Source organism: Micropterus salmoides, unplaced genomic scaffold (assembly GCF_014851395.1).
Source record: "Micropterus salmoides isolate LMB-PRFRI ecotype aquatic unplaced genomic scaffold, ASM1485139v1 Ms_hic_scaffold_1, whole genome shotgun sequence".
Classification (NCBI taxonomy): Eukaryota; Metazoa; Chordata; class Actinopteri; order Centrarchiformes; family Centrarchidae; genus Micropterus; species Micropterus salmoides.
Genome location: NW_024040040.1, coordinates 61,493,758 through 61,510,142, shown reverse-complemented (window position 1 = coordinate 61,510,142; position 16,385 = coordinate 61,493,758). Strand labels below are relative to the sequence as shown.

The 16,385-nt window shown below is 40.1% G+C and overlaps 1 protein-coding gene across 1 annotated transcript; it reads right to left on the bottom strand.

The window, feature by feature from the left end:
• Window positions 1–205: 205 nt before the first annotated feature.
• Window positions 206–15,166, bottom strand: LOC119915270 (equilibrative nucleoside transporter 2-like; the record flags this gene model as incomplete). The annotated part of the gene is given in 10 exon segments (XM_038734813.1): window positions 206–1,145; window positions 1,371–1,567; window positions 4,188–4,273; window positions 4,604–4,712; window positions 5,799–5,905; window positions 6,539–6,614; window positions 9,008–9,105; window positions 9,415–9,549; window positions 14,867–15,006; window positions 15,114–15,166. Coding segments are annotated over 10 exon segments (1,113 nt in total), but the record flags the coding sequence as incomplete, so codon positions are not given.
• Window positions 15,167–16,385: the final 1,219 nt, after the last annotated feature.

Sequence of the window (16,385 nt, the reverse complement as noted above, 5' to 3'; positions counted from 1 at the left end):
TTTCTATTGTATATTTATGATTCTTGATTTTTGCAGTACTTGTCTCCTCTCTTTTCTCTTACAATGTTATTGTTGCCGATATGCACGAAAATACCAAGGCAAATTCCCAGCACATAAAAAAAAAATCCTTTTTTAATAAAGCTGATTTCTGATTCTGATTCAACCCGGAGCTGACGTGTGAAAAGAAGAAAGAAAGAAAACACAATAAAACTTTAGTCTATTTTATTATGAAAGCAAAAAGAAATGTACTTTTTAGTTTATAATAAAATCGCATAAAACACAGCATCATCATGGTAAAAAACACACATTAAAAAACAATACAAACATTATTATTGTTTTTTTTTACAAAATGGTAACAAGCAATAACAAACAGTATAAAATAAAATATAATAACAATTCCCTGACAAAACAATTCAAACAAAACATCAAAAAATACATTTTAAATACAGTAACTTGCATTTTCCCTTTATGTGTGTTAACCCGTAAAGCTCTCATTGGTCGACACAGATAGCTCTTTGTAGCCAACAGGAGTGCTGTGTTGTGTATCTTTAAGCAAGGCACTAAAGGACAACATTTTTAGACTTCTGGCTGCTTCGGTTGGGTACCGGAGGGTACAGATAAATAATTTGTGTTGTAAAAAAATAAAATACAATTTTATGCACGCTTATGCTCGCACAATGATATCAAAACACTTCATCTGACCTCACAGATTAGTGTGCATTTGTGTTTAGCCGCTTTCCTACCTTTAATAAACTCTATTTATCTCACAATAATAACTTTAACTTTAATAATCCAGGTACAGTCAGTTTACTAAACAGTACACATTCAAATATCTTTTTAAATGCTTTGCTTTCTGAGGGGCTCTGTAAACAACGAAGCAGACGTGTTTATACTGGTGCACAAATATGAGCCTTCACTATTCTGAAGATGCTCACAGAATAATTGTTCTAATACAAAGTGCTTTTACTTGGATGCATATGAATTAGCACCATTTTTTTTGACTTGACAGGATGAAACTGCTCGTCCCAGTCGTCTAAACCGCTTTTCCCAGCAGGAAGGAGAACGACGCTCCCAGAGCCAGACCCAGAACGAGGAAGAAGGTCATCAGAGAGCCGGCTGTCTCACAGTCCTTACTCCGCACCAACCTGGAAACACACAGTTACAACATGTCCACACTCACAAACAGTAACAGCCATTTTGGTTTTTCATCATGGGAAAGAAATTTGTCACTAGAAACAACCTGTCCTCACTCCCAAGTTGTCACATATGGACGTATGGTCAAGACTAGATTCAGACGTCAGGTCGTAACGCACTGTGGAGCCTCTTAGTGTCGTTTTCAGAAAACGGAGGGAATTAAAAGAAAGACTCACTGTGGAGCGTAGGCCATGCAGAGGCTCGCCAAGTATCCGTTGGAGAAGGAGAACAGGGCCATGATGAAGACGAAGGCAGCGTCGTGACGGAAGAGGATGGTGAGATTGGAGTTCGGGACGTTGCACAACATGAGCAGAGGGATGAAGAGCAGACGGGACAGCACAGCGGCAGGAAACAGAACGCTCCCCTTCGAAGGCTGCATGATACATCAACAGAGTCATTTAGGAACTAGGAATTAATACGACGATTAAAACGGAAATAGCCAGTGGGGGACAAAATATTCAGATCCTTTACATAAGTAAAAGTACTAATACCTCACTGTAAAAATACTCTGTTACAAGTAAAAGTCCTGCATTGAACTTATAAAGTGTGTAAGTATAATCAGGATATGAGACTGTTGTACTATTATATATTAGTTTGTTATTATTCCTCAACCATTAATGTAAAAGCAGGATGTTACTGCTGAGGGGGAGCTTATCTGAACTATTAATTAACTAATAATTATTTTCATTCTGAATCAATCTGCTGATTATTTTCTCCATTAATCGCTCAAAATGCCGTCACAGTGACCCAGAGCCCAAAGTAGTTCATAATGCTTGATGTGTCCAGCCAGCAGCACAAAGCTCAAAATTGTTACAAATATATTGTCTATGAAGATTCTCAGTCATCCAGGTCATAGTTATCCAACGAAGGTTAAAATCAAGGGCAACTGGACTTGGTTGAAGATACTGGAAGACGTTTCGTCCCTCATCCAAAGGACTTCTTCAGTTCTGACTGACTGGCAGGGAAACTCAGCTATTTAACCTCAGTGGGGTCGTTGGCCCGGGTCATCGATACCGCTGGTTCGTTAGTGTTCCTTGTTGCTGTGACGACAGTCGTTACAGTCGTTAAGACTACCTGAGGCCAAGACTGAACGACCATCGTTGGTATCTTCACCTGAGGTCAATAGGTTACGTTTGTTGAGTTTCCTGGGAAGTGATGAAAGGACAGCATTGTAAGTGGGGGATAAGTGGTGGCGTAGACCCCCTCCCCTGTTCAATGACGGCGTCTCAACCCTGGTGTAGATGGTTTCCTTGACACCTCTTTCAAACCATCCATCTTCTCTGTCTAAAATGTGCACCTGGTGGTCTTTGTAAACAAAGTTCGAGGACTGAAACTGGATCCAGATGAAACCATGGTATCCTATGACGTGACTTCTTTGTTCACCTGCATCTCCACCATAGAGGCAGTAGAAACCGTCAGGAAACGGCTAACACAAGACAACACCCTGGACAACAGAACTAGCCTCAGCCCTGACCAAATCTGTAAATTACTCAACCTCTGTCTAAACACCACCTACTTCCAGTACAACGGAGGATTCTACAGACAGAAGCAGGGCTGTGCCATGGGCTCACCGGTATCCCCGATTGTGGCAAACATCTACATGGAAGAAGTGGAGAATAAAGCCCTCAACTCTTTCAGAGGAACACCACCGAGCCACTTGTACAGATATGTGGACGACACCTGGGTCAAAATTAAAAGCCAGGAAGTGCAAGCCTTCACAGAACACATCAACTCTGTGGACAGTAACATCAAGTTCACACGAGAAGATGTTCACAACAACAGTTTGGCCTTCCTGGACTGCACTGTCAAGAAGACCAACACTACAGGGGATGAGGAAAAGAAGGTCAAACGCAAAAACATTGTGATTCCATACGTGTCTGGAGTATCAGAGAAACTCAGGAGGATTTTCAACAAACACAACATCCCTGTGTTTTTTAAACCCAAGAACACACTAAGACAGATGCTGGTCCACCCCAAAGACCGCACCCCCAAACACAAGAAAAGCAATCTAGTGTATGCGGTCCAATGCAGTGAGGAATGCACAGACCTGTATATTGGGGAGACTAAACAACCACTACACAAACGCATGGCTCAACACAGAAGGGCCAACTCCTCAGGTCAAGACTCTGCAGTCTACTTACATCTGAAGGACAGAGGACACTCGTTTGAGGACCACCAGGTGCACATTTTAGACAGAGAAGATGGATGGTTTGAAAGAGGTGTCAAGGAAGCATCTACACCAGGGTTGAGACGCCGTCATTGAACAGAGGAGGGGGTCTACGCCACCACTTATCCCCCACTTACAATGCTGTCCTTTCATCACTTCCCAGGAAACTCAACAAACGTAACCTATTGTCCTCAGGTGAAGATACCAACAATGGTCGTTCAGTCTTGGCCACAGGTAGTCTTAACGACTGTAACGACTGTCGTCACAGCAACAAGGAACACTAACGAACCAGCGGTATCGATGACCCGGGCCAACGACCCCACTGAGGTTAAATAGCTGAGTTTCCCTGCCAGTCAGTCAGAACTGAAGAAGTCCTTTGGATGAGGGACGAAACGTCTTCCAGTATCTTCAACCAAGTCCAGTTGCCCTTCATTTTAACCTTTGTTGGATTACAAATATTAAAATAGTTAAAAGGAAAAGCAGCAAATCCTCACATTTGTGGAACCATGAAATGTTTCCAATGTATAATTTCAATATCAATTAAATTATCCTGCCAGCTGTACTTGTATAAACTGTAATTTATGACAAAACATATTTTATTAACTCTTCACATGTTTTGTGTGTAAAAATTTGTAAAGTAACTGTCAGGTAAATGTAGTGAAGTAAAAAGTACAATATTTATATCTGAGATGTGGTGGAGGAGAAGTAGTAAGTGGCTTTCAAAGAAAATACTCAAGTAAAGAACAAATACAGTAAGTCAGTGTACTTAATTACTATCCACCACTAGAAATAGCAGGTAACTCCTGAGAGCAGGCAGCAGACTCACCCATTGGACGAGAGACGGGGTGCTGCGGCCGGCAAAGTCCATGGCGTTGAAAACGATGAAGCAGCAAACACAGGTAAACACTTTCTCTGTAACAGATGGAGAGCAGGGATGAATTAGTGAAGGATAAAACCACCGGACTTTGGCTGAAGCAACAAAGTCAGATGTAAAAGAGTTTCAGGTCTGAAGTGTCTGAACTAAGAAGCTGACTCTGCACTTCACATCCTCTGCATGAAGTCTCTTCAGTCAGAGACTCCCTCAGCTCTGCAGTAATAAGGACCGCTACAGGAAGTCATTCCTTCTCACTGCAATTAAAATACTCAAAGACTCGGCGTCTGAATGCTGTTTACGATTCGGAAACTCGTAATTACAGTAACTCTGATCTCATGTAAACACAGCAAAATGATGTGAAGTCTTACTCCAGGCGGCGTTGTCCGTGTAGACCGTCTGCACTCGGACTGTGATCACGGGAAACACCGACAGGGTGACGGCAAACACACACGTCACACACGCAGCCATCAGCCAGATCTGCAGCACACACAGGAACATTCAAGATTACTAAAAGGCAAACGTGACATTATACTAATTAGAGTAAAGTATAAATGTTTGAAAGTATTAAAATGTTAAAGTGCATGGTGAAAATATGGTTATTGATTGAAAAGATGATTAATGGTAACTGAGACACAACTACTTTAAAATAGTTTCCTGTGTTTGTGCTCCGCAGCGTTGCCACACAGCAAAAGTAATCACTAAAGAAAACAAAGCAGATTTTGCCTGCGGTTGTTTTAATAGTTTTATATCGCCAGCAGGCGTTTGTGAACGCTGCTCTATGTGCCTCTACACATGTGACTACAAAGCCAGTTTATCACCTTCTACTATCAATAAAATATAGCTACTACTGATAAAAGCAAATCATTTCAATTAGGAAGTAAAATAAAATTAGTTATTAGGAAACTACAGATCTTATAAAAGTGTCTTACTTTAGTGTGTTACTCAAAATACAATTATTTTTCAATACATTTTTAAATGATTCAAAAACATTTCTAAATAATGTTTTGCCAGCAGAATGTGTCAGTATTCAGTGATAACAAATATTACTGTGACCACTACAGAAAACTGCAGATGAACATTTAATATCCAGGAATTCACATCAGCTACAAGAATAGTCTGAAATTTAAATAAAAACAAGGGCTGATGTTATATTTGATTTGATGTTAAACAACCTCCTGTTTGTTAACTGTGTATGTATGTTGCATTTGATTTAGTGTTGAACAGGGCGCCGTTATGTTTTTTTTAAATAAAATATGCACCAACATGATTTTCTTTAATCATATAATCATTAGAAACTAAGTATTTACTTGAGCCAGCTTTTAATAATAAATTTGTCATTTTAAGTCAACTATAAACTAAAAAATGTTTTTAGAGGATTCCAGCTCCTTCAATGTGAGGATTTGCTCGAACATGCTGCACAATCTTTCAGTTTGCTCGCTGTTTTTGGTCAGTAAGTTGTTTTATTTATTCTGTGACGCCTTGAATCCATCTTTTTTATATATTTATATAAATTCAAAAAATAATAATTATAATGGGACAAACAGTGAATGAAAAGTCGTTCACCTTCTTGAAGACAGCCAGGACGGAGGAACGCTCCTGACACTCTTCTGCCTCACTGGTGAGCATCCCGTTGGCCTCAAGGTCTTTGCCGTTGTTCAACACTTTTTTGTCTTTAAAAGGAAAAAAACATTTAAAATGAATAAGTGATTTAGTTAATAATGTTATAATCCAAACTGACCTGGAGCCAGTAAGTGGAGTAAATATATTAACCTCACGAACAAATTCTTAACAGAGATTACTTGTGAAGCTAACTGACAAAGCTAACGTTAGCCTGCTAATATATACGACCTTGGTAGAGGGAAGAGTAAACGGTCAACGTATCGGACCTGAAACTAATGATGGAGATCTTGAAATGTTTAAATTACATTTCATGAAATTAACAAAAAACCATAACATACTTCAAATTAGGAAACATTTTGATAATTACATTTGATTAAATTAATTAATAACGTCGCTAAGTTTAGCATAATCCGACATGTCCCACTTTCTCTTGATCATACAGTGACTTCCTCTTTACAAAGGTGATAGCTCCTGATTGGACAGCGCTACAGATGTTTCCTAGCATCTGATTCACACATTACTAAAGTCTATACTAGTTTAGACATTTCTTAAGTTTTCGTTTAAACCTGATTTAATAAATCACTAGTTTAGTCAAAGACAATCCTGGACCTCTGACTTACATCAGCTGAATCCCTGACCTAAAATTATCACGCTGCTAAATAATACTGTATAAGTGAACCGACCTGTACTGTTGAGGATTTCCTGCATCGTCTCCTCCTTTTCAGACTGACTTCTGTTCAGGTAAAAACGAGCAAATTCCTGCAGAGGAGAGTCAACAATGTCAGAAGATTGTACTGTGAGTTCTACAGAGCCCCTGAAGTCTTGAAAGATTAAAGATTAAAGATATATGTATAAACACAGGTGCATCTAAAAAAAAAAAAAAGAAGAAGAATATAATGGAAAAGTTTATTGTGAGCAGCAATAGCAGACTGAGAGTTTAAAGGCTCAGGAAACCTTTGCAGGTGTTTTGAGTTAATTAGCTGATTATTATTTTATTTATTTAAAAGAGACAGTTAGAGCTGGACAATAAAACAATAACAATAACTATCGCGATATAATTATTTTCAATAAAAATATAACAAATGTTCAATAAATGTTTGATTTTATTCACTGGAATCACACAAGAATTAGGACTTCATTTTTTATTAAGATGTTTATGTTGTTGAGGAAAAAGGACTGAAAAAAAGCTTAATTTTACTAGTGCATATTTGATTTTATCATAATTGTTTTGAAAGTTCTACCTCAGATTTGTAAAGTGATCCACTGCATCAAATGTTGACCATAAAGAAGTTTGAAAAACAATAAACCATCAGGTTTCTTCAACTTTCACTCAGGAGAGAAAATCAGCCTTTAAACTCGAAAGGAAAAAAACATTTGAAACTTATGATATCGACAGATATTAAACTTATTATTGTGATAACATTTTTGGCCATATCGTCCAGCCCTACAGACAGTGCATATTAATGAAGATATTTGCTTCTTAGCAATTTAAAAATGGCAGAATTGGCCTGAAGGCTATTTTCCATGAGCTGTCCCAAGCAGGTCACAAGGTGCAAAACAACAACACAATAAAACCACATATTAAATATACAATGTAAAGATACCACAATGTTCTATACAGGGTTATGTCGATTAAAGTGCTCTATATGCAGTAAAGTGCAAATTAACGTATTAAAGTGCCTTTCGCTCTTCTCAGGTCAACATGTCTGTATTATAAATTCTTTATTGTAGAATTCTAATAGTTTTGAGGTTCTGGAGTTTTTCCCTGAGCTGTAAGACGGCTGTGTTTGAAACGGGCTAAACTGCTGTCTCAGAAGGTGTCTAATAGGACAGCGAGGCATCAAGCGATGTTCCAAGAGGCTCGAACGATCTTCCTGTCTCCTGAGATGACTTCAGACTGCCCCTGTAACGGCCGATTTTGAATGATGCTGCCTATTACCCATAAAGCAACGCGGCCGCAGTAGCTTTCGAAAACTGGTCAAGATGGCGGACAAACAAGCCGAATTTGTACACAAATATACGTTTTTATATATTATATGATATAAGTTTTTAGTAGTTTTCTCGCTTCGATTTTTGAAAATCTAGTGAGAACTAAATACTGAACTATCATATTAGCCCGTGACTGTAACCAACCAAGTTTGTTCAGTATGATTTCTGAGGCGTCTTTAGCCATTTGCCTTTTCAATAGCTAGTTAGCTGATGCTAAAGCTAGCGTCTCTTCTGGCTGTCAGAAGAGACGCAAGACGGCGTGCTGAGGTCACACGTTGCCGTAAGTGCTGCCTTAGAAGGCTGTTGGAAACTATAGTAATGTAAGCAGCTGCCTTCACCTGAAAGTGATGCCTTCAAACTACTTAACAAATAAGTCATTTATTGTGTAAATCAGTGATAGGCCAATGAATCGCAATATATACACAATATATAACTTATTTGTCAAGTAGTTTGTTTAATTAATTTAGACATTATTTTCATTAGTAGCACTTTGTAAGATAAGTAGCACTTTGTATGATAAGTAGCACTTTGTATGGGCGGCTGTGGCTCAGGGGGTAGAGCGGGTTGGCCGTTAATCGGAATGTCGGCGGTTCAATCCCTGGCTCCCCCTGGTTGCGTGTTGAAGTGTCCTTGGGCAAGATACTGAACCCGAATTGCCCCTGTTCCGCCAGTGTATGAATGAGTGTGAATGTTAGTTTCTGTTTGAGCACTCAGTGTATGACTGGTGAATGCAGATGTAGTGTGGAAACTTTTTATTAGACCCTGTTTGATTTACTGATTTTGACATATTAGGATTTAAAATCAGATTAGAAGAAGAAATAAGCTTTCTTCAGATTTCTATGGTATTTCATGATGTATGTACAGTTATTTTATTTTTACTGTAAAGCACTTTGTGAGCCCTCTTGTCTATGAAAGGTGCTACATAAATAAACTTTGCTTACTTACCACTTACTTATCTGCTGTTATAAACACACCACCGATTAATCTGAAATTATCTTATATCTGCGGATAATATCGGCACACCGATTTATCAGCCGATTTAAAAAATATAAACGGGTGAAAACAAGGTGAACAGCTGGATTTATCTCACTCCGACACAGTTTTAGGACCGGAGATGAATGTTATGTTAATGCAGTGTGTCTGAGCGTGTGCGGTGTCCTCACCAGGTGTGGCAGCAGCAGGTAACACAGCAGAGTCCCCAGAGTGGCGACACACGGCGTGATGAAGTATCCCAACGCAGCCGAGTCTTTCTCAGCGTTACCTGCAGGGGAAATGAAACACTTTATTCACATGAAGTGAGTACACTCTAGTTAAATGTTTTTTGTTTTTTTTACTTTACAGACCAAATTGTTAATCTATTAATTACAAAAATTATTGGCAGGCTGATGAAAATAATAATTAGTTGCAGCCCCTTTTTTCTGAAACGTAAATTCAATTCTCCAATTTAAAATCTGAAACTCATTCAGAGAGGGAAAAGGTGCACCTGCTTTGTACTGACGAGTCCCAAACCAGCTGTTCAGCAGGTTGTCAGCACAGGTCCTGCAGAGCAAAGTTAGGTTGTGTTACTTACTTAAGATGGAGAACAGCATCGCGAGTGCAGCGAAGATCCCGGCCAGAGCCTGACCACTCATGAACAGAGTGCTGTATCGTGGAGGAAACAGGCCGACCATCCCGAACAGACTGCCCTGCAGCACCGCACTGAACACTGCACGCACACAATATAAGCAAAGATTATAATAAAATACATAAAGTAGTAAAGCATTATGCCTTTAAGGCTGGTGATGGAAGATCTGGATCCACTGCAACACATCCACCAATATGTCCCTGAGCAAGATACTTAATCCCTAGTTGTCAGAGGCGTGCACCTCTGACATATAAAGCAATTGTAAGTCTCTTTGGATAAATTTCTCAGCTCAATAGTGTTACTTTCGTCAGACGAAACTAAACGAAATATATTCGTCAACTACCTTTTTACCCCTGACGCAACCAGACAGCGATGATGTCCTTAGACGCCGACTGTGACTATATTAACATGCAATATTGTTGCCGAAAAGTGACCAGACTAAAATGTAATTCATAAAAAAAAAAAAAGGTTTATAAAATCTCTCTCCTATTTTGTTCCTCTAAATTTTCACTTGAACAGTGTTTTCAGCGTGTTTTCTTCTTCCTGTGTCGACCTGGGGCGATGGCTGGTGCGCGAAGAAAACGTTACGGTGAAGGATGTGAACTCTGGTGATGAAAACAATATGCTAGGGAGAAAGAGCTGCCCGCTGTGAATGGCTCGTAATCGTTCCCTCTGGCTGGATGAATATTACCCATGATCCATGTAGGCCTACTACTGCAGCTGGGGGCCTTCTGCAGGGCCACGCAGCTTTCTAAATTCTCCCCTCTCATGAAGAAAGAAAGGTCAGGTCGCAAACACAGCCGAAGCGTAATTATAGCAAAATGGATAAATTTAATATTTATTATTATAACTATAGTAAGACAAACATGCCTGATACTTCCACAGTCGGCTGACACTCTGTGCAGCTTCACATGGCTTAAGCGCAAGCCGAGAACTGCATCTTCGGGAGGCGCTGCGCCTGATGGACTTCCAAGCACTGACTAGAAGGGCCGCAACCAGCTGCAGCGCTGCTGTCTATTGCCAGCAGGAGTGTGCGTGCCCTGCCAAATTGCCCTCTTGCCTGTAGTTCTTGATTTGATATGCAGCAGAGTTTTCCATGAGCGGAGCACGCACTTCAAACAGCGATATCGCCGTCGATCATGTTCATTTAATTGTGGGAAGCTATAATCGTAATTGCGATCAATATTCGATTAATTGTGCAGCCCCCCAGCAAACACAATCAAGATAAGGGTGAACAGCCTTTACACCTCTACCACACCAGCTTTATGCAAGAGGGTCCAACTGCAGACCTCCACTGTCAGGCCGATCAGGACAGGAAATACACGTAAAAACGACAAAATAAAAGCGTGCAATTTGACAGGAAACAAATCGTAGACATAGGGAGAGGGTTTTTGTCGTTGATTTTTATTTAATTACTTAGTTACATTGTAACGGGAAGCTAGCAGGTAATTCCTACAGCATATTGATTTGAGCCTATTCTACTTAGCACTTAATGTGCCAATGTAGCAACAAAGCCCACTGTATATCAATATATGACGTTAATTCCGTCCATACAGCCACATCCATTCACAGAAAAACATCGTCGTTGATTAAGAGTGTAACTTAGCCTCTCTTCCAGTCATCCTAAAAGAAACATACACACACTTCTCATTCATAATTTACCTTTTTAGAGTAATATACTATGGCATTTTACTGCTATCAGCTGAATTTACTAGGAAAAACGGACAACTGTGGAAACTGGACTACAATTTGAGCTTCGTGGGAGTCTAGTATAACGGATGTTATTGGCAGGGATTAATAAATAAATAATAGAAGAATGGACAGAGACTTCATTTCTCATTACGTGGTCAACACTTTCTCTCAAACACAGCAGCCCACTACTTGCCCCAGATGTGTGTGATACTGCAACAAAGTTCAAGTTTTAAAAGCCTGAAATAAACCAACAAGACCACTGCTCAAGGAGAGACGCAAACCCGCCCTTTATGGTATGTTAATTATTATTAATCATGTCGTAATGACATTCATGCGGTGCGCAGCATAGTTTGTTTGGAAAACATGTTCATTTTAGTGTCTTTATCTTATTAATATAATGTACATTTGTGATTAAAAATAATGGTTGTTGGTAAATTAATTACTGACCCCCACAGATGCATGTTTTTACTGCTTCAACAAGAGCTCAGACCCTCCTATAGACCGTAACTAGAACCCTGCTGGACTCTGTGGACTGTCAAACTGTAAAAATGAACACAATACAACATGTATACCTGTATCGATAATTTTGTAAATATCCACTTTTTAAAAATGAATGGAGACAATAGCCTACTCTAACAATACTTTTACTTTATTCACTGTACACACACAGATTACACAGTTATAAAAGGAGTAGGCAGCAGTGACTGATTTGCATTATCCAAAACATTTTTTAAAGTCTGAATGCATATATCTACCACTATCAATATTTGTACATCTAAATGTTATGAATCCTGAGGCTGCTTCAGTCAGCTGTGTTGAAGCAGGGAGAGAGTAAATCATGCAGGACTGGGGGAAACTTTCTTCAGGAAAGGGATGGGAAACACTGTCGTAGTACATAAACTTCAATTCAACTAAGATCAATTCGTACAGCCAGCAAAGTCTTTGCACACTGTTTAACGTTAAGTGTGAAAAGCTACACCGAACGGTCTAAACGATATAGATTTTTATTTTATCTTCTTTTGGACAAATAACTAGTGAGTGTCGTCAACATGTTAAGACAAATGCAAACCTATGCCCTTGCAAAATGCTTTACAAAAACAAACACAAAGTAGCTTCATACAGTATGAATATCTTACGTTATCCAAAGGATAAAAAAAGCTAATCCTGCTACTTCAGGAGCTAACGCTAGCCGCCGTTGGCATAGCCTAACGTTACCTATGTAGAACGACAAATAACCTAACTTACACACGTGTAACATTCTGTAATTTGTGTGATTTAGATGTACAATATTGACAGCGGTAGCTATTGACGGCGACCATATACCAAGAGCAATGCATTCAGACTTTACTCAATTTTTTGGATAATGCTAACCAGTCACCTACCACTGTCGCGATGTGTAGAGTAGCAAAACAACAGAGAATGCATCACGTTACTTCCTGTGGAGACGTAAAAAACTGACCGGCCTGACAGTTGAAATCTGCAGTTTCACCCCTCTCGCTTCATGTCGAGTAAAGGTAACCTAGTATTACGTAAGAGCAGTGATATTAACTAAAACTGAGCAGGATAATCAATTAAAGGACTTAATCTTTTCAACTGCAGTTCAGCTTCTACAATTATGGGGATCTCAACTCCAAGGTTTACATGATGTGGATGTAAAGACGTTCAGTGCCAATGTTATAGTTCAAGTGGAAAAACTGGAAAATTAGGGATTGAAATGAGGCACCGAGGCAGAGCAGGTTCAATCCAAACTGTTTCAAAAGGTACAAACTGTCACCCCCCCCCCCCATGTAACCCCTGCTGACATCTGGTATGTCAGTGCATGGTGTGCTTTGTCTGTCTGTCGGTCTGCAGTGTCTACCTGGGCGGTGGCGGCAGCTGGGTCAGTGTTGGGGTTAGTAGGGTATATTTCTATCTCTAGTCTAGGTTATTTCTTATTTAACCAATTTAATAAACTTCAAATTCATTCTCAACTAATGAAAAATGGGTCACCAAATATACCTGGGCAGTTGGTCCGCCCAAGTAAGTCTGTGTGTGGGAAAGACTTGTATGGGGTTGGTAGGCGTAGCCTTCAACTTCCCCGGTTGGCACTTTTACACACCTGACTACAATAGCCCCTGACACACCCTACTTAAGATCAGACCCACCTTTCACTCCCTGCCTGACCTTTGTGTCTTTTCAGTACACTCACGCACCGGCCCTACTGGTGTGCTTTATCTTAGAAACGTTGCTTGTTCTGAGAATCAGTCTGTTTGCCTACCTTTCTAACTGGATTTTCCTGTCCACAGGACCTCCCCTGCAAATCTTACTCTTTGCATGTTGGATTACCCAGCTCACTCTGCCTTCCACTGAACTCACCAGACCTCTTCCTGGAACAACAGCTTCACCCTCCTGCAAGCAAAACCCCACCGGCACACCTTCAACCCAGGACCCAAACCTATTCCAGCCTCGCTCTTTTTGTTGTTTTTTTTCAATAAATAACTTTTCTCACCTACTCCAGTCTGCTTTTGGGTTCAGACTCTGATACCTGACACAAACAGGGTAGTCAGGCTGGAACGCGTCAAACCCAGACGCACAGTCCAGAAAAAACCCTCGGAAAACACTAGGAGCAGCAGGTATGCTAGAACAAAAGAACAACGAAGACGAACTCACAACAGACAAGGGGAGCACACAGACTAAACCCAAGCAATAACGAGACTTACTAACTGGGACAGGACAGACACAACACATTCTCACTCCCAACTACTTAAATAAGTTAAGTAACTTTACTTACGTAACTTAAATACATTCAATGTTAACTTTTTGTTTCACACGGGAAACAAAGACCGATCTCTAGGGTCAAAGTCCGGTTTCTGGCTCACCATCCACCCCAACCACCTCCTTACTCTGACTTTTGTGTTAAATATCCTACACCTACCTTTAGTGTTCATAAATGACACTACGGGGCTTCCACCACTGCACTGAACTATGACGCTAAGGGGCTTTCCAGCGCATTACAAACTGATGCCAACAGGTCTTGACGTCCATATGTGACGACTGAAGAACGTGCTTACAAGGCATTATGAAACAGGCTGACTCCTGTCCTGTTTGTCCTGAAAATTAGACTTAACATGGGTTTTGATCATAGCCTAATTAATCATTAAATACTGATCGTTGTTACAGGTTATCTGTACATTGTGTCAACAGCGTTATGTTATAGCCACAAACAACTGCTCTTTTTGTTTTCTTGTGGTTAGTGGAAGTTACAGTTGCAACGACAGAAAAAGTGTAGCTTAAGGCAGCCATGGTGGAGAGATCTTCCATTCAAATCAATTCAGTTTTATTTATATAGCGCCAAATCACAAAACAGTTATCTCATAACGTGATTTTCACGTGTGTTAATGTTTATTGAATGTACGGTAGCCACGAACCCCCCCGCCCTCATCCCGAATTTCATCCATTCTCATCTGGTCACCCTAGGCAAGGGTCAAAACCAGGCACACAGTGCAAAAGGACATAATAAATTCAAGCAGAGAGCAGACAAAATCAAAATCCAACAAATAAGACATAAAGTTCAAAACACAAGACAACAAAGACGAAGTGGCAACTAAAAAGGGGAAAACACTGACTTAAATACAGCAGTGAAGGGGAGATAGCAAGATACAGGGACTCTTTCTAAATTAAATAACTAAACCAACATTCAACTTAAAGTTGATGTTAATAAACTCACCGTTGATGAACCAGATGGTTGCCATGGTGACGGAAAAGAAAGTATCTGGCTGCATGTGCACCGGGACCAGAGCGGCGGTGACGGAGAAGAGGAGGAAGATGACGATCAGGCTGGAGGCCACGCGGAGACCCTCCCTCACCCTGCGGAGAGAAGATCACCGACCGACATCGAGTTTGTTCACGCCAGCAGGTTTCAGCCTCACGCATGTGAAACTGTGACGGTTTACAGCAGCGTGCCGTTAACTCACCACTGATACAGGAAAGAGTTGAGCAGGGTGAACAGCAGCAGGGGCAGCTGGGAAAGCAAGGCCATCCAACTGTCATAATTGTAGTCTTTAGCAGCAATGCCTGATGTGCTGTTGGGGTGTTATCACCTGCGAGACGCCCGTTGAAATACTTAAACAAAGAGAAAGAAGAAAAACATTATTATAGTATATTATAGTAGTAATTTGATTCAGAATTGTCCTTTATGGTCAGGTGACTACAGTACAGCTCTGAGACACGTGACCAGGATCAGGTCTTTCCTCTGCAGGAATCCTTCTCCTTTAAATCTCTTCTTAAAGCAACATTATGTAAGATTTGGTTCTGCATTTGTTATGATCACATTCCTAATGATCAAAAACTAGCAAATCGATAACTTTGCTAACAGACATCAAGCACGTTAGACAACACAGGGCCACAGCGATATTACTAGTCCAACAGAAAGAAGTCCAGCTTGCCAACAACCAGCAGCCTCTTGCTCGGTCTATGGCTGCAACTAACGATTATCTTCTAGTCGACTAATCTGCCGATTATTTCCTCCATTAATCAATTAGTTATTTGGTCTACAAAATGTCTCCTGAGGCCTCAAATGTCTTGTTTTGTCCACAACCCAAAGAGATTCAGTTTACTGTCATAGAGGAAAAAGAAACCAGAAAACAATCACGTATAAGAAGGATTTTAAGAGACTATGGTGGGTGGACCTTGGACCCCCGCCCCCCGGAATAAAATTTTGTACATTGTACAAATTAAGAGGCTATCTAGGCAGAACTTTGTACTCTTGTAAACAATGTTGTGCTCTAGTATACTATTTGATCATAAACCCGTTATAAAGGTGAAACAGCAATAAAAGTCAACAAACTTATTTAATGTTTTTCAAGCAACCCTAAATCAAAGAATAAAAAATACAATAAGTAATTTCCCTAACATTTTTATTGGTGTTGGTTTTTTACTTTTAATGGACACATGAATATGTGTTAAACGAAAAGTGGTTGTCTGGAGTCGAATGCCAAAGTGAGGGAGCATGCGAGCTCACTGCAGCGGCCACAAAACACAAAATTACAGGTCTGAAATGTTATTATCATGTGTAAAAATATTTTCGGTTCATTTGGAAACCATGGCGGAAAAAATTACACTGTGGCGTGCCGCCGTGGTCTCGTTAATCAATGGGAAACACTGGATTAATCAAATCACAATTGCAGCTCTAACTTAGTCACTCTCTTTTTCTCTTCCTCGTCAGCATCCTCTTCAGTCTCTTCACC